We start from the raw sequence: 22,484 nt of genomic DNA, 5'->3' as shown, positions 1-22,484 counted from the left end.
AAAAAAAAAAAAAAAGAATAATAACAATTGATAACATAACTTGCTAATGAGATAATTTAAAGTGATTAAAAGCATAAAAACTATGGCGCTACATTTACAAATGTACACGTACATAAGACACAGGGGGGAAAACAGAATTCAGATTTGTCTGCTATGATGACAAACACGGAAAATTATGATATTTGCTATTTGGGATAGAATCACAGGTAGGGTCTATCCTCTCATTTTTGGTAACACTGTTTCTGAAAGAAACATAACAACTTTTTTCATATGGTAATCTTCATCATTCTCATGATAAATGTCTTCAAGATTAGAAAGCTCAGATCCAAGCACTAGCTTGTAACAAGTAGGGAAGATATTTTCAGTTCTATGGCTGAAAAGCCTTCATAAAGGTAGTCCGTTGCTCAGCAGCTCAAATAGAAAAATATCACTACAAAAGAGGAAGCAGTGGCCACTTGGTGACCACACATGGTGATGGTGACAATCGGGTTAACTTCAGAACCCAAGGGAATGAATACAGGAAAGTGGACATTAAAGCAGAAGGAGTTGAGGGCAGAGATGGGAGGGCGGGCTGGTCAATTCCACCCTGAAATCAGCACACTCACCCCCACACACAGACCTCAGCATCTCTGCCTCTCTGACATGCTGCTACCTGGGATACGCCTCCCTTCAGAGCTCCTGGCATCCTCTGAGTGACACAGTAAAGTGTACATGACATGCCACCAACCAGAAAAGCGACTTACTTCTCTACAACCTCTGAACAGACAAAAATCCCCGTTCCTAACAATGACTCTGAGGTTCTGTGGCATCTTCTGGTGATGATAAAGGTTAGGTCAGTCGGTCTAAAACCTAGTTACACTGCAGAATCACCCGGAAAGCCTGGGAAAATATGGTTTCTTCGGGCTTTACTCTCTAATTTTGATTTAGTTGGTTTATTTTGGTACCTAAGAATCTATATTTTTAATCAGTGCCCTAAAATTACAATTAGGAACCTCTGGACTAAGCTACATATGGTACAATTTTAGTGTTTAATACAGCTTATAATATTTTCATATGCTAAACCTGATAGATAGTCTGATCACAATATTTACTTAAGCATTCCTCGGTCATGCCCGAAAACAGAATATTTACTATACCTGGTAATCCAGCATGCAGAAGCTTGGAAAAAACTGACGAATTCGGGATTCAAAAAAATAGGGGAAAATCCAGAATACAGGTAGTTCTTTGTGACTGCTATCTAATGGATCAAAAAAAAAAAGGGGGGGGGGGCGGAGAAAATAAGAAATTTAAATTAAAAAAAATAAAACAGCTATAATTGAAAAACTTCTGATACTGGGAGAAATTGCAAACATTCAATGCATTTAAATCATACAAAAGAAGAGAATGTTCACCAGACTGCCATTTACAACCTGATCTTTCCCAAGAGCCAGTGGAAATGTTCTTTTAGATCTAAACACAGCTATAAAGGAAATGTAAAAGGAATCCTTACACACATATCACTCTATTCCAGTAAAGGCAAAGACATCACCAGTAAAGTGGGAGATGAAAGGGAGCATCACGTGAGGAGCAAGGTGGCTGTGCTGTGGGGCAGGAAGCACGGGCCAGAAGGCAGAGGCCGGAAGGCAGAACACAACTCTGCCACAACTCGTTATGTGCTTTTCCGGGGTGAATCAATTCTTTCCCAAATCATGGAAGATTCTTAAAAACAATTTTATCCACATTAACTTTGATGACAGACTGGGGATATGGCTGTTAATTGCAGAGCACCCAGTAGAGGCTGAGCACAATACTAGGTACTTTCTATACATTATCTCCTTACAATAACCCTTACAGTTAGATGTTAACAACCCCATTTATAGCCAGGGCAACTGAAGCCATAAGATTTAGGTATTTTGTTCAAGTTCATGTGGCCAATAAGTGGCAGAACTGAAATTCAAGACCACTGAGCTCTTTATTGCTTCCCCGATAACCCTGACTTTATCTATTCTGATAAGTGGACTTAAGATCTGAAAATAAGTGGAATACTTAACACTGTAAGTCATGTTTTAGATTTCGTTTGCATTCTCTCTCCAAAGCACAAGCACAATTAACGAAGAAGCCTGGCGCTCTTACAGTTTATCAACTTGCAAGCTGGAAGCTAAAAAATGTGCCAACTAATTAGATAATGACATAAAATACTTCAAAGGCCTAAGCCACTTTAAAATGAATAATAACCCCCCGCCATTAACGCACCTCTATCTACGTGGGTATCTATCACTGATAACCACTGTAAGGCTAGCGCACGTCCGATCTTTCTACCCCAATCTTGGCACAGTTTAGAGCTCTGGGCCACAGGCTGGGTGACCTCCAGGAGCTTTGGGCAGGACTTTAGGAACATGGAATGTAAGATCCGCGAGGACGGGGAAATGTGCCCATCTCGCATGGTACTCCATTCCCAGCACCCAAACAGTACCCAGTACTCAGTAAATATCTATTAAATAAATGCCAACGGTTTCCTGCGATTCTTCATAATGTCCCCTTATGCTCACCTGCAAGTCATTTTGAGAACACATGATTAGGAAAATACAAAGTGTATCATGATAATGAAGTGTGCCACATTCTCATATGAGCCCGTTTTAGAAAAACACAAGAACCCAAGACATGTATATTTTATCAGAGCTCTGATTCACTGAGCTCTGCTAATATTTGACAGGAAGTAGATACACAGATACATGTTTGTTTTGCAGTAAGTAATAAATTACACACCTTGGCTTTGACCTTCTTTCCACATAGCAATTAACTTCTTGAATGTAACAGCCAGAGGTTCAACCAAGCCACCAAAAGGAGGATCTGTCACCATAATGACTCCCTCACCTTTATCTTCCTGTAAAAATGTTCTGCATACTTCAAGGGCAGCCTGGAACAAATAAAAATTCATTTCTAAATGAGCACGAGAGGGAGGCACTTCATCCTATCTGGAGGATGTATTAGGCTCGGTCCTCCTGTTTGTACTGAAACTTCACCCATCCTGCCACCTCAGAGTCCCTCGGTGACATCCAGAAGCCTCTCTCATTCAGCCCCCAGAAGATTTTATCTTTGGGCTCCTTGATAAGCGGGTTTTTTAAATTGCAAATTCAAACACCATCACTATCAGAGGACTACACATTTCAAATGGTTAAATTAAAAAACTAAATTTAGTAACCTAAAAGAGAAAAACTCATTACCCATGAAGACTATCTAAAACGCTAAATTCAATTCCACAAACAGAAGCAGGGACTGAGCTAAACACTGGAGACACAAAGACGAATAAGACGGACTCTTTTCCTATCTGGTTTGTCCACCACCATGAGTTCAGTTTAATAGGAGCTACACGTCACCAGTTTCCATGCACGTGTTCTTGAGCACCGGGTATATGACAGATGTATTCGGACATGCACGGTACGTAAATAAATGAAAGACGACAAATAACAAAGCTTATCAAGGCTGTGAAACCATGGTATTAACGCATTTTCCCAACAGACTAATTGTTTTCAGTCATTGTAAAGTTAACATTAACCACTGTCTAGGATATTTATTATTTTTTTGCTTTGGGAGAAGTTAATAAGAAATATACCTATGATACTAACTCCAGTCTACTGACTTTGTAGTAGTTTTCAAGTACTCATCTATAAAAGCAAATCAACACACTATAAAAATGGCCTAAGACTTTAAACTTTAATGGCGTTTTAAACTTTAATCAGCCCATATATACTTTATAATAAAATATATATTGTTCTACTACTAAATCAATTTAGAAGACCCAATTGATGAAAGGAAAAACCACAACATCCTAATCCCCTTTCCCTAGGAGAGTCTTTATTAACTTCCTACTCGAAGTCCTACGGCGATGGATGGTATGTCAGGAAGGTTAATCATTTTTCAAGTAGTGCCTGGCACTTCCTTAACCTGCCTACGTGAACAAGGACTTAAAGTACAGATGATGTTATTGAAAAACCTTCAAATTCCTTAGGCTTAAACGTAGGAAAGGAAAAGGAACAAGTAAGTGAAATCTAAGCTCTTAACCAAATTAAAAAACCAGTAAAGAGTGCATTTGTCTCCAATGGCGGGATGGCCCATTGGAGTATGTTTGTTTCCAACGGTCGGACATCCCGTCGTGACTTGCTGAGGGTCCTGCTGTTGACCTATGGGAAACGCATGCTTGACATCACCAACGTTGACATAACTTAACTCTTCCCTTCACCTTAATCATCACTAAAAAAAGGGCCTGGTACTTTAAATAACTTCCCTCTAGACATGCTTCAACCTCCTTGACCACTGAAGCATATGACACTTCCCATTACCTGAAAGACTATATGATTTTCTCTGGGAAACAAGGAATACCTGCTTTTTAATCCTGTGGACTGTGAAGTGCTTACCTGCAGAGACAGAGACCTCTATCCCCGAAAGTTCCCTGCACACCTTTACAGGCGCCTGGTAGATGCTTAAATACTCAGTGATGGATTAGTAGATGGTAAATCTCTACTGAAAACCTTTGACTCAGGAAGCAGGCAGAAAAAGGGCAGACGGTAAAATCATCAAGACAATAGTTTTCTGTAGATCAATCTCTACAGATGCAGTGCTATTTAGAGGCTGCTCCTAAAATATAGAGAGAGGAAAGCCTGAGCTAGACGATTGTTTTCTTCTGGGAAAGATAAAGTGGAGCTCGGTCTTGGCAGCTTATTCCAACCATTATTCTAGAGACTTTTAAGGTATTTCCATAAGCTTTCAATAAAAGTTCAAAAGAATTTCCTACAGAAATGAATCACATGCTACTTTCTTAACATATAAGATACTGTTAGCCAACGGTTAGCGATTTCAGTGTAACTTCACTCTTATCTTACCATTATTGTTCAAAATAGAATGCAAATCATGGTATAGTATTAAGAACAAATAAGCAAATGAACAAACCCGACCCACTACTGCGGTATCAAGCAGTAACACAGACTCAGTTATTACTTCGCCAACTCTGAACCCAGCCCTGACCACACTCCTGAGCTTGAGGCCCCCCAGTTTCAAGAAGCCATACTCAATACCTCTGCATCCACATTTCACCAGCTCCAGAAACTTGACATTTCCAAATCTCCCTTCCAAACTTCCCTACCCTCTGTTTTGAAGAATGAAATACAAATCCAGGCCGGACCACCATATCCTCTTGGACTTCTCCCCCAGTATACTTACCACCAAGTCTTCTGGTTTCCATCTGTGGAAGCCCACGGAATCCACCTCTCTCTTTTTCCCCCTGCCACTGTCCTAGTTGAGAAGCCCATCATCGTCCACTGTCAAGTGAGTTTTCAATACCTCTCTCTCCTTCACACTCATCTAATCAGTTCTCAAATCCTGGAGATGATCGACCACATAACTGCTTTGGGAAACTCTGCAATATGTCTAGTTCTAACTGCTATTTATTTCAATACTTGGTTTTTATGGCTATCATAGCTAAAAAATATAGAACCCAATGCTGACTGAGTCTCGTGGAAGGAGTGCATCACTGGCTAGACTGAATCAGGAGACTCATTTTTCAATCCCAAACAACTTAGAATGTGCTTTCATTTCCTGGATGCTTAGTGTTTTAGTTTGGCTTGGTTTTTGTTCTATCATCAGTTAATATCTAAAAACATAATATATACGTATACATGGTTCAGAATTTCTGGAAAAAAAAGTGATATACATACATATATGGATATGTGCTTCAAGTAGTCTTGATAATTTCAAACAGTGTGGCCAACTTCCTGTCAGGTGTCATTACTTGGTTGGGTATAGTTTTTATATTGTAATAAGACTAACAAAGAGCTCAAACTAGGAGTGCCAGTATCAGCTCTGCTATGTTGTTTATTCATAGTGACGTTACTAACATCATAGTACTGACAGATGCCATCCCCTGCTACACATGGACAGCCTTCCCCACTACCACCATCCCCCACCAGAGCGGTACATTTGCACAACTAATGAACCCACACTGACACACCATTCGTAGATTAGGGTTCACTCCTGACACAGTCTGATTTTTAAGAATTAGTTTGGGGCGCCTGGGTGGCTCCGTCGGTTAAGCGTCCGACTTCAGCTCAGGTCACGATCTCGCGGTCCGTGAGTTCGAGCCCCGCGTCAGGCTCTGGGCTGATGGCTCAGAACCTGGAGCCTGCTTCCGATTCTGTGTCTCCCTCTCTCTCTGCCCCTCCCCCATTCATGCTCTGTCTCTCTCTGTCCCAAAAATAAATAAACGTTAAAAAAAAAAAAAATTAAAAAAAAAAAAAAAGAATTAGTTTAATAAAACCATAAACCCCCTTAATATTTATCGGGGAGGCAGACATCAAACAACCAACCACAGGATTATTTAATTATAGTATCAAAGTACAAAGGAGAACTTGACCTTGTCTGGGGGCCAGGGGAGGCTAGAGAAAGTGGCTTGGAAAAGAGCTCTGAAGGATAAGGTGAACTTAACAAGGCAAAATGAGCCCAGAAGGCAGAGGAAACACCGTGGGCAAAAGCCCCCGGGGCAGAGAAGCCACTCCGAGATGAAAGTCAGACATCCTGAACACGAACACACACAGCAGAGCAGGGAACAAAGAGAGCCACTGGAGGGTGGCAGGGGTCAGCTCAGGCTGAGCCACGTGGGCCTTGGTAAGAAAGTGGGTCTTTATCTGAAAAGCAGCAAAAAGTCACAAAAGAACAAGAGTACAATTGCTTCTAGGGGCTCAACACACACTCAGTGGATGAAGAAAACTAAACACCAATAAACGGTGGGACAGCCACAGTCTGATCTTGAGGAACTCAAAGAAAATAAGAAAGGAGGTGCTCTCGAATTTGTTCTTCCACAGTAAGAAGGATGACGGTAATAATTCTTACCTTTCCATCAAAGAAGTGATGGTTGAACATGTTATAACGGCAAAAGCTATCTTCCATATAAAACTGTGAATACCTGTAAAATGATTTATTACTGTAGTTATCTGTCCAGTTATGTATACAGTAAATACATACAAACTAAATTTTAAAACTATCAAAGCACACCTTTAATAAAAGCAATTCCATCATTCCTTACTTTTCGAAGTAAAGAGTGCTTTCCCAAAGTCTCAGGGAGTCCATAGCAAAGAATAAATATCAAATTTAAGAATACGTATATATAAGATTCGCATGTTCCTTCAGACCACAGAATTATACAGAAACAATGAGATTACTGACCGATTATTATGCAATTTAAGCTTGAGATGGGTTGGCAATTAAAATACATCTCTCATAGTTAATAATTTGAAGAAAAACACTGAATAAGCATTTCTGCTCAGCAGCTGTTAATTATTTTTTTCTGTAGTTAACAAAGAAAATATCTAATACAAAGCATTTCTTGTGTATTGCGGATTAGCTCAATAAAATATACTTCTCGATATATAAGAAAAATAAGTATGTGCATTTCATATTTACTGAATTAGTGCCAGGAAAGAGAGATATTTATTTACTGATTGAACCATTTTATTCTGCTAACATACTACTTTAAAATGCAATCAGTAATGAATGAGAGTACCAGCTTTGGGTATTAACATTTTATAAATTTTTGCTAATTTACTAAAAATTCATAGCATATGATGGTTAAATTTGCATTGATTTGATTTCTTACAAGACTGAGTTTTCTTTATTCCTTAATTGTATTTGTACTGTCTGTCTCTGCATCTTCCCCAGGTCTTGTTAGTTCTTGCTGAATTTTGAGTTTTTTGTATAATATAGAAACTTCTTTGTTATCGCAATAGGATTCTGAACTTCCAAAATTTTGCCATAAGCAATTCACATATGAACCACATTGTTTTTCTACAGGATTCATGACCTAGTGAAAAAAAATCAGGGACACATGCTCACTTCTTTCAAGTTGACACATGGTCAACTTTTGACCAAATCGTGATAGTGGCACTTTGCTTCTATTTTTTTTTTTTTTAATGTTTATTTATTTTTGAGACAGACAGAGGGGGTGAGGGAAGGGGCAAAGAGAGAGGGTGACAGAGGATCTGAAATGGGCTCTGCGCAGACAGCAGAGAGCCGGATGTAGGGCTCAAACTCACGGACTGCGAGATCATGACCTGAGCTGAAGTCAGACGCTTAACCGACTGAGCCACCCAGGCGCTCCACTTTGCTTCTATTTCTACTTCGGTTCTCCATTACTGTCCGTAACTGATTCACCACCCATGGCGAGTGCTCAACCCAACGGACAGCCTTGCTTTATCCTCTCTGTATTACACGTGGTTAAAAGTACAGGCTCTAGAGTCAGATGGTCTGGTTTCGAACTCTGGGTCTCTCACTTACTACCTGTGTAACCTTAGTAAGTTATTTAACCTATCCGAGCCTCGGTTTCCTCATCTACAAAACGGAAGAGATAACAGTGTTTACTTCATAGGACTTGGTAAGTATAAACAATGTACGTAAAGGGCTTAATCCAATGCATCTACATAGCACATAATGAAATGTAAGGCATTGCTGTTTTAATAAATATCTGCTATAAAGATTTATATCTTAATTCCCCTAATATTAGGGAGTTTCATTTATGTCCAACCAAAATTTCTCCTCCTATAATTTAAACCCACTTCTTCTTGTTCTCTGGAGAGAGGACAGCTGTTCATTTTGAGTACAATGTCCCTTAATATCATTTGAGATACTGTTAGTGCAGCTGCTGATTTCATAAAACATAAATTTGCACTGAAGAAATAAAAGGTCTGAATAACTGAAAAGTATTTAAGCTATACACTGTAACCTGATGAACCTTCCAAAAACTGTGGGACAATGTCAGTTACCGTTAATAAACAAATGTCTCCCTATTTAAGTAAATTCCAAATAACCGATAATATAGGTATCAGTTATTTTATATACAGGTATATCTCCATACTAGTACAACTGCAGATCAACTATCGTTTGCGGATTTTCTTCTCTCTTGCATAGCTTGGTAAGGGTGAGCAAAGGAAAATACAACCCCTTTTAAAATATATCTCTACCCCCCTCCACCTTTTTTTTATTGCTTCAAAAAGACACAACAGCCATTTTTAAAAAATTAAAAAAGAAAATTTTATTTACATAAAATTCAGCACAGCACACTTGTCCAAAACATTCTGGGAAGCAGTGGGCAGAGTCAGAGACAGAAAAAAGCCAAAATTTCAGCTCTTGAGTTTCCATCAGATACAAACAAGGGAGCGTAATTTTTCATATTCTAAATTATGAAAAATCACTGAACTTACCCTCTTAAAATGAAATTGGCCTCAGAGAATTATTCTCTCTATTGAATAAGGCAAACAAAACCAATCAGAAATGCATGCACTTGCAAACTGCAGAAGGACATTCATTTAATTTGGCCATTCATTCTCTTTAAATGAGAGTCAGTTACCAAGTGTAAAACATGCTCTATACACAGGAAATGTAATCAAGAGCTGAATAAAATTAGTCCATGAAATGAACCTAAGAAATTCATTTTTTTTTATATAACTTTATTTGGATGATAGTTTGCCAAATAGAGTTTCACATCTTTCATGCTAAAATTGGAGCATGTAAAAATCCATCTTAGCAAATGTTAACTTCATATCTTAGACCTCCTGAAGAGAATATTTATAGCATATATAACACTGGGGTTGAGGCAGTTCTCTGAAGCCTTAGACAGACCTTTTGTAGGGCTGCAAGGAACCAAAGTCAAAGGGCCAAAAGTAATGATTCACTGCCACTCTGAATCACACAGGATTCTGTTCCTGCTTTAATTGTGGTCCCTGTGAGAAATCCAAACAGACTCCACATCCCATAATACCGGAAGTACAGGCAACAGATTCAGTTCATTCTGGCCACTAATGTGTCTCAGTAAAAGAGTTCTCCCTCAATACCCAATGTCAACCTTTTACAGGACTGACTCAGCATCAAAGAAGCTAAGCTAAGTAATACAGCACTTTCAGCTTTTGTTTCCATCACACACGCCCAGAAATGTATAGATATGAAAAGAAAAAAAATCAATATATTTGATAAGTTACCAAATAACTATCCACATCACCTACCCCGTCCAGGAGATTTCATACAGGCTCGAGAGAGGTAAAACTGTAAGACACAGCTTAAATGAAGAGTTAAGAGTCCATGTAAATCTTTCAAATTAAAAGTCATTCAGCCAAGGTGAGAAGAGTTCTAGTGAACTGTTGTACAACAATGTGAAGGTATTTAACTTAATACCACTGAACTGTACACTTAAATAATTAACTTGGTAAATGTTAACCTATGTGCATTTTAGCACAGTTTTGTTGTTTTTGGTTTTTTGTTTTTGTTTTTGTTTTTGTTTTAAAACTACATCCGGGTACCTGGCTGGCTCAGTCCATGGAACATGAGACTCCTGATCTTGGGGTTGAGAGTTCAAGCCCCACACTGGGTGTAGAGATTGCTTATAAATAAATAAATAAATAAGTAAATAAATAAATAAATAAATAAATAAATAAATAAAATCTAAAAAAACAAAAAGTAAATTAGGGCACTAGCAATGAATAATACAAAATGAAATTTAAAAAATGATTTAATTTACAATAGCAACAAAAAGAATAAAATATTTTAAATAAATTTAACAAAAAACATGCAAGACTTATACAGTGAAAAACTACAAAATATTTAAAGAAATTAAAAACAACCTAAATAAATGGAAAGAACTCTATGTTCATGGACTGGAAGACTTCATATTAAGATGGAACCCACACCAGCCAAAACAATCTTGAGAAAGAATACAGTTGGAAAACTCCCACTTTCCATTATCACAATTTACTACAAAGCAACTGTAATCAAGGCAGTGTGGAAGCAGCATAAACATAGACCAAATAAACAGAGTTGAGAGCCCAAAAATAAATGCATACATTTATGGTCCTCTGGTTTTCAATAAGGTACCAAGATAATTCAATGAGAAAAGAATAATCATTTCATAAATGTTGCTGAGGCAACTGGATATTCATATGCAAAAGAATAAAGTTGGACTCCTACCTCACACCATACATTACAAAAAACTCAAAATAGATCAAAGACCTAAATGTAAGAGTTAAAATCATAAAACTCTTAGAAGAAAACATTGTGTAAAGATTCGTGACCTTGAATTAGGCAATCGCTTCTTAGATATGACACCCAAAACACAAGCAACCAAAGGAGAAAAATTGCACATAATCACTAACAAAAAGACAGCCCACAGAAAGGGAAAAAATACTTACAAATCATATATCTGATGAGGGTCTAGTATCCAGAATCTATTAATTACTCTTTCAATTCAACAATAAAAAGACAGCCAATTAAAAATGGGTAAAGGATTGAATAGATATTTCTCCAAAAAGATAAACAAAAAGCCTGTAAGCGCATGAAAAGATGCTCAAAATAATCAGCCATCAATAAAATACAAAACAAAGCCACAGTGAGATACCACATTAGAAAGACAGACAATAACAAGAGTTGACAAGAACATGGAGAAACTGGAACACTCACACATGGCTGCTGGGAATGTAAAATGGTAGTCACCTTGGAAAACAGCTTAGCACTTCCTCAAGAAGTTAAATGTAGGGTCTCCACATGACCCAGCAATTCCACTCCTAAGATAAATGCCTATTATGGGCTGAACTGTAACCCCTCAACATTCGTCTGTTGAACCCCTCACCCTCGGCACCTTGGAATGTGACTCTATTTGGAGACAGAGCTTTTAAAAAGGTGACTAAGCTGCTAGGAATTTACCCAAGAGATACAGGAGTACTGATGTATGGGGGCACTCGTACCCCAATGTTTATAGCAGCACTCTCAACAATAGCCAAATTATGGAAAGAGCCTAAATGTCCATCAACTGATGAATGGATAAAGAAATTGTGGTTTATATTCACAATGGAGTACTACGTGCCAATGAGAAAGAATGAAATATGGCCCTTTGTAGCAACGTGGATGGAACTGGAGAGTGTGATGTTAAGTGAAATAAGCCATACAGAGAAAGACAGATACCGTATGTTTTCACTCTTATGTGGCTCCTGAGAAACTTAACAGAAACCCATGGGAGAGGGGAAGGAAAAAAAAAAAAAAAAAAGAAGTTAGAGTGGGGGAGAGCCAAAGCATAACAGACTCTTAAAAACTGAGAACAAACTGAGGGTTGATGGGGGGTGGGAGGGAGGGGAGGGTGGGTAATGGGTATTGAAGAGGGCATCTTGGATGAGCACTGGGTGTTGTATGGAAACCAATTTGACAATAAATTTCATATATTAAAAAAAAATAAATTAAAAAAATAAAAAGGTGATTAAGCTAAAATGAGATCATTAAGGCAGTCCATGATGCAAGATGACTGGTGTCCTTATAAAAGAGGAATGTGGACATACAAAGAGAAACTGGGGCTATGCTAAGTGAAATATAAGTCAGTCAGAGAAAGACAAATACTATATGATTTCATTCATATGTGGAATTTACAAAACAAAGTAGATGAACATATGAGAAGGACAAAAAACGGAGAGAGAGGGAAGCAAACCATAAGAGACTTTTAACTAAAGATTAGAACAAACTGAGGGTTGCTAGAGAGGAGGTGGGCAGGGGCGGTGGTTAAATGGGTGATGGGCATTGAGGAGAGCACTTGTTGTGATGAGCACTGAGTATTGTATGTAAGTAATGAATCACTAAATGTTATTCCTGAAGCCAATATCATACTACATGTTAACTTACTAGAATTTATATGAAAATTTGAAAAAAAGAGAGAGAGAGAGAGAGAGACACTAGGGCCGTACACACACAAAGGAAAGACTACGTGAGAACACCGTGAGAAGATGGCCGACTACAACCAAAGGAGAGAGGCCTCAGAAGAAACCAAATCTAATAAAGACAGTCTCTTCAGCAAGTGGTGCTGGGAAAACTGGACAGCAACATGCAAAAGAATGGACCTGGACCACTTTCTTACACCATACACAAAAATAAACTCAAAATGGATGAAAGACCTCAATGTAAGACAGAAAGCCATCAAAATCTTTGAGGAGAAAGCAAGCAAAAACCTCTTTGATCTTGGTTGCAGCAACTTCTTACTCAACACATCTCCGGAGGCAAGGGAAACAAAAGCAAAAATGAACTATTGGGACCTCATCAAAATAAAAAGCTTCTGCACAGCAAAGGAAACAATCAGCAAAACTAAAAGGCAACCAACAGAATGGGAGAAGATATTTGCAAATGACATATCAGAAAAAGGGTTAGTATCCACAATCTATAAAGAACTTCTCAAACTCAACACCCAAAAAACAAATAATCCAGTGAAGAAACGGGCCAAAGACATGAATAGACACTTCTCCAAAGAAGACATCCAGGTGGCCAACCGACACATGAAAAAATGCTCAACATCACTCATCAACAGGGAAATGCAAATCAAAACCACAATGAGATACCACCTCACACGTGTCAGAATGGCTATTAACAACTCAGGCGACAACAGATGCTGGCGAGGATGCAGAGAAAGAGGATCTCTCTTGCACTGCTGGTGGGAATGCAAGCTGGTGCAGCCACGCTGGAAAACAGTATGCGGGTTCCTCAAAAAATTCAAAATAGAACTACCCTATGACCCAGTAATTGCACTACTAGGTATTTATGCAAGGGATACAGGTGTGCTGTTTCGAAGGGGCACATGCATCCCAATGTTTATAGCAGCGCTATTGACAATAGCCAAAGTACGGAAAGAGCCCAAATGTCCATTGATGGATGAATGGATAAAAAAGATGTGGTGTATATCTATTCAATGGAGTTTTACTCAGCAATCAAAAAGAATGAAATCTTGCCATTTGCAACTACGTGGATGGAACTGGAGGGTATTATGCTAAGCGAAATTAGTCAGAGAAAGACAAATATCATATGACTTCACTCATATGAGTACTTTAAGACACAGAACAGATGAACACAAGGGAAGGGAAGCAAAAATAATATAAAAACAGGGAGGGGGACAAGACATAAAAGACTCTTAAATATAGAGAACTGAGGGTTACTGGATGGGTTATGGAAGGGGGGATGGGCTAAATGGGTGAGGGGCATTAAGGAATCCACTCCTGAAATCACTGTTGCACTAGATGCTAACTAACTTGGATGTAAATTTAAAAAAATAATAATAAAATAAAATAAAAACAAAAGAGAAGAAACCAAATCTACTGACACCTTGATCTTGAACTTCTAGCCTCCGGAACTGAGACAATAAATTACTATTGTTTAAGCCATCCAATCTATGGTTACTCTGGTATTGCAGCCCTAGCAAATTAACACAATACCCAAGAGACAATAAAACCTAAGTTCACACAAAAACTGTACACAAATGTTCACAGCTGCAATATTCCAAATAGCCAAAGAATGGAAGCAGCACGTGTCCATCAACTGATGAGTGGATCAAAATTTGGTATCCTGATACATGCTGTAACACGGAAGAGCCTTGAAAATACGAAGCTAAATGAAAGACGCTAGATACTAAAGACCATATGCCATATGATCCCATTTTTATGAAATATCCAGAACAGGCAAATCTTCAGAGACAGAAAACAGATTAGTGGTGGCTAAGGGCTGAGGGAAGGAGAGAAAAGAGATCACTTATTGGGACCACGATAATGGAGAGACAGCTCCATCAGAAGTGATGGAAATGGGGCGCCTGGGTGGCTCAGTCAGTTGGGCGTCCAACTCTTGATTTTGGCTCAGGGCATGATCTCACGGTTGTGGGTTCGAGCCCCACATCGGGCTCCATGCTGACAGAGTGGAGCCTGATTCCCTCTCTCTCTACCCCTCCCCTCCTCACATGTGCGTGCTCTCTCTCAAAATAAATAAATAAACTTAAAAAAAAAGTGATGGAAATGTTATTAACGATGAGCATTTAGCACAATTTGAGGCAGAAGTTTAGTGCAACACTGTATCCTAGATCAGTCAGTCTTAACAGTTTGCCTGCTGTATTTGTAGTCACCATTTTCCTCTGGACTGTTTAAGCAAAAAAAGGTAACTAACTCCTTCATCTCCTTTCGCACTTATTTGGAAGTTTTAGTTACAGTGTTTAACTGGCATGGATGGATAAAGTTGGAGTTTTATTTCTAAGAAAACTTCACAAGCTAACTTCCACTTAATCCATTACCTCTACCTTACTGAAATGTATAGTCAAATTAGCTGAAGGAAAGATTCGTAGGACTATGTTGCCAAAGCACTTCATGGAAACTAAATTACTGTTTCGCGTTGATCTGCATATTTCTGTGTTTCGTCATGACAGTGCTCGCATGCTATCTGGTGTACCGAGCACAAAAAAAAAATTTCCATTTTAAACAAACAACAACAAAAAAAAAGGTGACGGAAGTGTTTTGGAATTAGGTGGTGGTGACAGTTGCACAACCTTGTGAATAATACTAAAACCCCGCTTTTCCTACATGAAACATGCCTCAGTTTAAAAAAAGAAAATATGACTGATATATAGTGGGGAAAAAAGATTATGATTCTCTCTTTTCAAAATGTTTACATGCATAAAAAAGACCTAAAAAGCCAAAATCCAGAATGTTTTGGGTGATGGGATTAAAGATCTTGTCTCTTTAAAGAGCTAAAATAGGAGGGGCGCCTGGGTGGCTCAGTCGGTTAAGCATCCAACTTCGGCTCAGGTCATGATCTCGCAGTCCGTGAGTTCGAGCCCCGCGTCGGGCTCTGTGCTGACAGCTCAGAGCCTGGAGCCTGTTTCATATTCTGTGTCTCCCTCTCTCTGACCCTCGCCAGTTCATGCTCTGTCTCTCTCTGTCTCAAAAATAAATAAAACGTTAAAAAAAATTTAAAAAAAAAAAAAAGAGCTAAAATAGGAGCGCCTGGATGGCTCAGTTGGTTAAGGTCTGACTCTTGATTTCGGCTCAGCTCACGATCTCAGTCATGAGATGGAGCCCTGTGTTGAGCTCCTGGCTGGGAGTGGAACCTGCTTAAGATTCTCCCTCTCTCCCTCTCCTCTTCCCCTGCTCACACACTCTCTCTCTCTCTGTCAAAAAAATAAAAATAAAAAGATTTGTTAAAAGTAAACCAGAGATTCTTGGAATTTGAGCAAATCACAATGAATCACTGATTTTTTTCTAGTTTGTGCACAAGACAGTCCACCACAACTGGCTTGGAAAAAGCTTGACTTGAATGAATCAGAACACAAAGAACCATGACTGTACCAAAGAAAGACAACACTGTACCATTTTCATGGAGGTAAAAGTCCCAAAGGCAGGGACATGAGCACTATTGCCTACTGATACACATGATGTTAGATAATTCAGCTGTGGACATGTGATTTTTGTCACCTCTCATGTACCTATGGTAAGAGAGGGTTTCCTTTGGTGAACCCACTCCATGTGGTTGGTCAGGGTTGCTGGGCCACCCTACCTGGCAGGCCACAGAGATGGTTCTGGAATGGGCAGATGGCCCCAGCCCAGCCAGCCCTTCCCCCATCGGGGCTCTCAGGAAAGAGTGCCTCAGGCCACTGGACAGTGAAGCTAAGACTACAGGGGCTCAAAGCTGCTGCTGTCAAAGTGTGTGATGTATACTGTCTGGAGAATAAGGCCAACCCGGAGAAAGACAGAATGAGAGGTGCAGAGAGAAAGACGGAGCCCGAACGATACAGGACAGCGCCCAGGACCTTGCCTGGACTGAGGCCTGCTGTATCACAGGCTCCGGTAACGTGAGCCAACACGTTCTCTTTGACATAAAGAGACTTCCAGGGCTCCAATATAAGGTGCCCGACTAACGAGTGCCTTCTTGTAAACACGTGAGGGGCCTGCAAACCCACTGCCGACGAACCAGCAGGAACCAGGTCCCTTCGTGGACCAGGCACGGGGACAGATGGAGAAAGGGAGATGGAAGGATGACAAGAGAGAAACGGGCTACAGAACAAAGGCTCATATACAAGTTCAAAAGCAAAGTTATTTTCAGAGGGTAACTTAACTTTTGGAGCCAGACTAACTGGGTTTGAGTCCTGACTTGGCCGCTTACAACCACAAGGTCAAGCCCGTTCACCTCTTTGTGCCTCAGCTTTCTCACCTGGCAAATGAGGATGAGGACAGCACCGACCTCACCGGGGAGGTGAATGTGACGACGGAATGAGTTAGAGCAGGGTTTGACACAGGACAGGCACTCAACGCAAGCACCAGGTATTGTGAATACCGTTATCGAAAGAACCCAAAGTTACACTTCCACCTTCAAAATAACATGTTTACAATAACTTAACAGTCATTCCTCAGGAAAGGAATGTGGTGTTTTAAAAGAGAATCTGCTCTATCGATACAATGGAATGTTAACAGAGCCTTACAAGGAATAAAGTACCGTGAGGTGCCATGACCTGGATAAGCCTTGACAACATTACACCAAGTGAAAGAAGCCACATACTCAGGCCACACATTGTATGATTCCATTTATGGAAAACATACAGAAGAGACAAATCCACGGAGACAGAAAGCAGATCGCTGACCGCCAGGGGAAGTGAGTAGGTTTCTTTTCGGCGTGACAGAAATGTTCTGGAATTAGATGGTGGTGATGACTGCAAAACATAATGAATACACCCCAAACCACAGGCATATACACCTTAACTTGGTGAGTTTTAAGTGAATTATATCTCAATTTAAGAAAAAGAAATTGAATTTCTCTTTCAAAAGTCTGTATCATCACCTACGGAATTACATCTTGCCAAGCCACGCTCATGTTAAGCAGAAATCGCTGTGCTAGTCCTGTTAATACGGAATGAGAGGTTACAGAAACTGTGGCTTATTTCTGAGAAATGTAGCTGCCTCTATTAGACCACCTAAAGTTGACCTGGAAAACTTAAAAACAGTAATAATAAATGATAAAAGCTGTACTTCTTGTTGTAACTTTTCCACTTTAAAAATCTGTTGGCCTTGTTTTTAGAGAGAGAAAGCACATGAAATTTCACAGATTCTCTCTGACAAATACTGGAATATTAGCCAAACAGACTCTATCAGATTACATAAAAAGAAACACAGTGCCTGCTCCCTTTGACATAGTCAAGAACAAGTAAAAGATACTAAGAACACAGTGTTTTATAGCATCACCCTGATCTTGGGGAATCCAAGTAATTACAGCAAGTAAGGAAGGGTAGTCCAAGTTTACAGAATCACAGAGACTGTGGATGGACACATGTGCTTCTAAATCACCACCTGAGGGGAGGTACGACCCGTGGTCCTCTGTCAGTCTCATCTCCGCTTGTCCCAACACATCAGACGCCATTTAATTCTGGCCTTCTCCCACAGACTTTGTCTGTTTGTTAATCCTCTGCTTTAACACCTGTCTCTTCCCTAGCTCTCCCTTGACTTCAGGCTATTTCCAGTGAAAGACAACAGGCACATCATCTGGGAAGATCTTTTAAAATAAGTATCTTATCACATTTCCAACATGATGAAACAAAATCCTGAAGGAAGTTCACAATTATCTTTGAAAAATAAGTGTACGATAAAAAATTTCACTCAGTAAGAATTTATCTCTAAATTATAAGCCCAAGACAATGAGATACATTGGTTGAATGAATTTAGGAAGCACATCAGCAAGAAGGAATCCACTGCCTTCGTGTTTGAAATACGGAAGATTACAAGTGGAGTTTATATGACTAAAAAGGCGGCTTCTAACCAATTACTACTTCTGAATGTTAAAGGAATGCAACCGGTAACAAACAATAAGAGGAAAACGTTAACAAGGAATAGGAGACAACTGGGTGCCCGTGTGGCCCAGTCAGTTAAGCGTCTGATTTTCAGGTCATGATCTCGCAGTTCGTGAGTTCAAGCCCCGGGTCGAGCTCCGTGCTGACAGCTCAGAGCCTGGAGCCTGCTTCAGATTCTGTGTCTCCCTCTCTCTCTGCCCCTCCCCTACTCGGGCTCCCTCTCTCTCCCTCTCTCTCCCTCTCTCTCTCTCTCTCTCTCTCTCTCTCTCTCAAAAATAAATAAACATTAAAGAAGGAAGGAAGAAAGAAAGAAAGAAAGAAAGGCGACAATAAATGAGAATAAATACCATACTTTGTAAACCTACCGAAAATCAATATCCAATAAAAGGCTTTTAATGTTAGACTTCTCGTCACCTGATGCTTTCAACCTGATCAGCTCATGCAACCTAAAACAATTAATGAAAGCAAATTTAATAAGGAATTACAAATGCCATAGATAATAAAAAAATAAACCAAAAAAAAAAACCCAAAAAACAAAAAAACAACACAAAACAAACAAAAACCCACCAATGTTCTCCTGGTATTTCTAATATTTCAATGAAACAACTGAAGTGAATTTGGCAAATATAACTGTTTCAGTTTTCAAGTGTTTTTTAAAAGGTAGAACCTATTTGAAAAAGAGAAGTCTAAAATTATAAACAAGTCAAGAATCAAACCAGAAGGAACCTTCCATCATATAACAGAAATCTATACAGGTTTCTCTCGAGGAGCACCTGGGTGGCTCAGTCGGTTAAGCGTCCGACTTCGGCTCAGGTCACGATCTCAACAGTTCATGGGTTCAAGCCCCGCGTCAGGCTCTGGGCTGACAGCTCAGAGCCTGGAGCTTGTTTCAGATTCTGCGTCTCCCTCTCTCTGCCCCTCCTCTGCTCATACTCTTTCTCTCTCCCTCCCTCTCTCAAAAATAAACAAACATAAAAAAAAAAAAAGATTTCTCTCAAATGACATATACAAACTCCTTAGGGGAAGGACCATGCTTTCTACTTCCTTTGTATATTTAAAGCTGCGTGCGATGTCTCGGAACATAGTGCACAGCTGCTTGATAATTCCGTCTCACAGTTTCAACAGTGGGGATAGAAGTTTTAAAAAAAAAAAAATCATTGGGAGAGGGGAGGGGCTACATGGGTCAGGGGCATTAAGGAATCTACTCCTGAAATCACTGTTGCGCTAGATGCTAGCTAACTTGGATGTAAATCAAAAAATAAGTAAATAAAATCGCGTGACCTACCTTGGTGTGCCAACGCACAGTACTCTCGTGAGCCCAAGGGCAGGAAGCAGGTCTACCAGGAAGTGGCAGGTACGCTCGGCAAACAAGTACTGGGCGTTTGTCTTCTTGTTCTCCAGTGGAAGGAGAAGCTGGCTGGGCCTTCCGAGCTGGCCGACAGAGATGTTGCCCACCACCCAGTGCTCGCGGTGCTTCTCCCAGTCATCCGGCAACAGCAACTGCTGGCATCTTTGACAAAACTTCCTCTCAGGCAAGGGCAACTCAATGAACTTCAAGTACCTTCAGGACATAACAAAACACAAAGCGATACGTTGGAAGTCTGCTGTTTTAAAGACAGTCTCTCTTTGCTATTTTTAGTATGCAAAAAGTATTATTTTTTTTTTAATTTTTTAAATGTGTATTTATTTCTGAGAGAGAGAGAGAGAGAGAGCAGGGGAAGGGCAGAGAGAGAGAGAGAGAGGGAGGGCAGAGGGAGAGAGAGAATCCCAAGCAGGCTCTGCACTGTCAGCACAAAGCCTGACGTGGGGCTCGAACTCACAAACCGTGAGATCGTGACCTGAGCTAAAGGCAGACGCTCAACCATCTGAGCCACCCAGGGCCCCCGCCAAAAGTATTATTACTTCCTGAAGAGTACTGTGTAAAGAAGCAAAGGAAAGAAAAATGTGTGGAATGCTGGCTAGAATTTATGTCTGGCTGCATACCCACAAAGTAGAAAAGAATCAGCAGTTTTGTAAGAATTGAGATGCTCCGATTCAGTCACTGAATGAAGATCAATATCCACTTAAAATGTGAATATAATATATTACTCAAAGAACGTAGTAGTAATGGAGACTACTATCATGCTTAAATTTATTGACAAATCCATGGGTTGCAACGCTGAAGTGTTAAGCAGTCTGGCTCGCTATGACAGTCATTTTAAAATGAGAAATTAAGATCGTTCTTCAATTTTTTATGGCATAGTTAGCGGGAAAAATTACCTCCTAAAAGAAAAAAATGTTCCCACAAAGTTCCTCTATTCTTAGCAGTACTGATGGAAGCAGCTCTGCAAAAGCTCATCCCCAAAATAGCAAGACAATACCCAGAGCCTTGAAAAACTGTACCAATAGCCCATTTGGTCTCCTTCAAATCATCCTCCTATCTGATTTCAAAGTTACTGCTTTGGTTTTTTTCTTTCATTTTATTAGAGATAATTAAAGAGAGAAAACAATCACTGTACGTTTTAAACACTGATGGTGGATAGCCACTAGCAGCTATGAAATCAGAGTAGGGACACAAAAGAAAACCAAATAACACTATTGAGGCCTATGGCGGGTCAGAAATGTCTGAATCTAAGCATGTCGCGTAGTCCACTAAAGGGTTCTTATCGTTGGAGCGGAGCCATACAGTTTCAACTGAACTGAACTCCGGGACTGCACTGGAAAAACTGTGAACTTCACACAGAATCAAAGTGGGTTTTAAAACTTTTTATATCTAAGCACAGTTTCACTTCAAAGCACCCACGGCAGTGACAAATCGATGCTCTGAATGGCTACAGCAAGAAATAGGCTTATCGTGCCAGTAATTTAAATGTTTCTATTTCCATGATAACTGTGCTTTTGACAGCTTTATCTATGACTGGAAAGAAAAGGGAAAGCGATATTAGAGGAAACTTTTATAGTAATTCAAAGTAAGACTGTCGGTAGAGGAAAGGGACATGAAATGCCGTAGAAAGAATCAGTACATTCTCCAGCAAGAGCAACACTGAATTCACTACTATTTCCCTTTCATTATTAAATGCAGAGTTTTGAAGACTTTCGCGTGCAGCCATGATAGAGTAACGGAAACCAGACTGACCACCTTGGCCCTCAAAAAATCTTTTAAACGGGGCGCCTGGGGGGCTCAGTCGGTTGAGCGTCCGACTTCGGCTCAGGTCATGATCTCGCGGTCCGTGAGTTCGAGCCCCGCGTCGGGCTCTGTGCTGACAGCTCAGAGCCCGGAGCCTGTTTCAGATTCTGTGTCTCCCTCTCTCTGACCCTCCCCCATTCATGCTCTGTCTCTCTCTGTCTCAAAAATAAATAAAAACAGTAAAAAAAAAAAAAAATTTTTTAAAAATCTTTTAAACAGACAAAATAACATGAAACTGCGGCTTTAACATAATGGACAACTGGCAGCCGAAATGGGGAATGGTGAGAGAAGGGAAGGGTTGAGGGGGAGGACGGCTGCCAGTTTGCCGCCTGCGCAGAGCTGGCAACAGAGGACAGAAAGCCCAAACAGAGCTCAGGGAATGGATGAGCAGAGCTGGGAACTCGTGGAGGCCAGGGCGGCTAGAATTCACAGGGCAGAGCACTAGTGAATGCACATGTGGGGCATCCCAGCCAGAAAGCAGGACGCGGAGAGAGAGGGAGCTCCACGGTTTGCTACGACTCCCCTCGAGTCCGTAGCTGAGTACTGATCGGCACACGCAGGCAAAGGAAGCATCCAGAGCGCTGGAGAGAACCACTGGAAAGGAGCAGGCGGAATAATCGCCAGACACCCAACAGGACACGGGGTCGGTGTCTACCAAGCAGTCCGAGGGAGAAACCTCCTAAAACC

The 22,484-nt window shown here is 40.2% G+C and overlaps 1 protein-coding gene across 1 annotated transcript in view; it reads right to left on the bottom strand.

Moving 5' to 3' along the window:
* Window positions 1–22,484, bottom strand: part of ZCCHC4 (zinc finger CCHC-type containing 4) — a 50,554-nt gene that overhangs the window by 15,417 nt on the left and 12,653 nt on the right. The window contains exons 4-8 of the mRNA XM_060655314.3: window positions 19,917–20,192; window positions 18,997–19,077; window positions 6,862–6,934; window positions 2,746–2,896; window positions 1,137–1,237 (exon numbers count right to left, since the gene is read on the bottom strand). Coding sequence (XP_060511297.3) covers window positions 1,137–1,237; window positions 2,746–2,896; window positions 6,862–6,934; window positions 18,997–19,077; window positions 19,917–20,192 — 682 coding nt within the window. The remainder of the gene's footprint in view (window positions 1–1,136; window positions 1,238–2,745; window positions 2,897–6,861; window positions 6,935–18,996; window positions 19,078–19,916; window positions 20,193–22,484) is intronic.

This window comes from Panthera onca, chromosome B1 (assembly GCF_046562875.1).
Source record: "Panthera onca isolate mPanOnc1 chromosome B1, mPanOnc1 haplotype 2, whole genome shotgun sequence".
Classification (NCBI taxonomy): domain Eukaryota; kingdom Metazoa; phylum Chordata; class Mammalia; order Carnivora; family Felidae; genus Panthera; species Panthera onca.
This window is presented reverse-complemented; position numbering and strand designations above follow the sequence as displayed.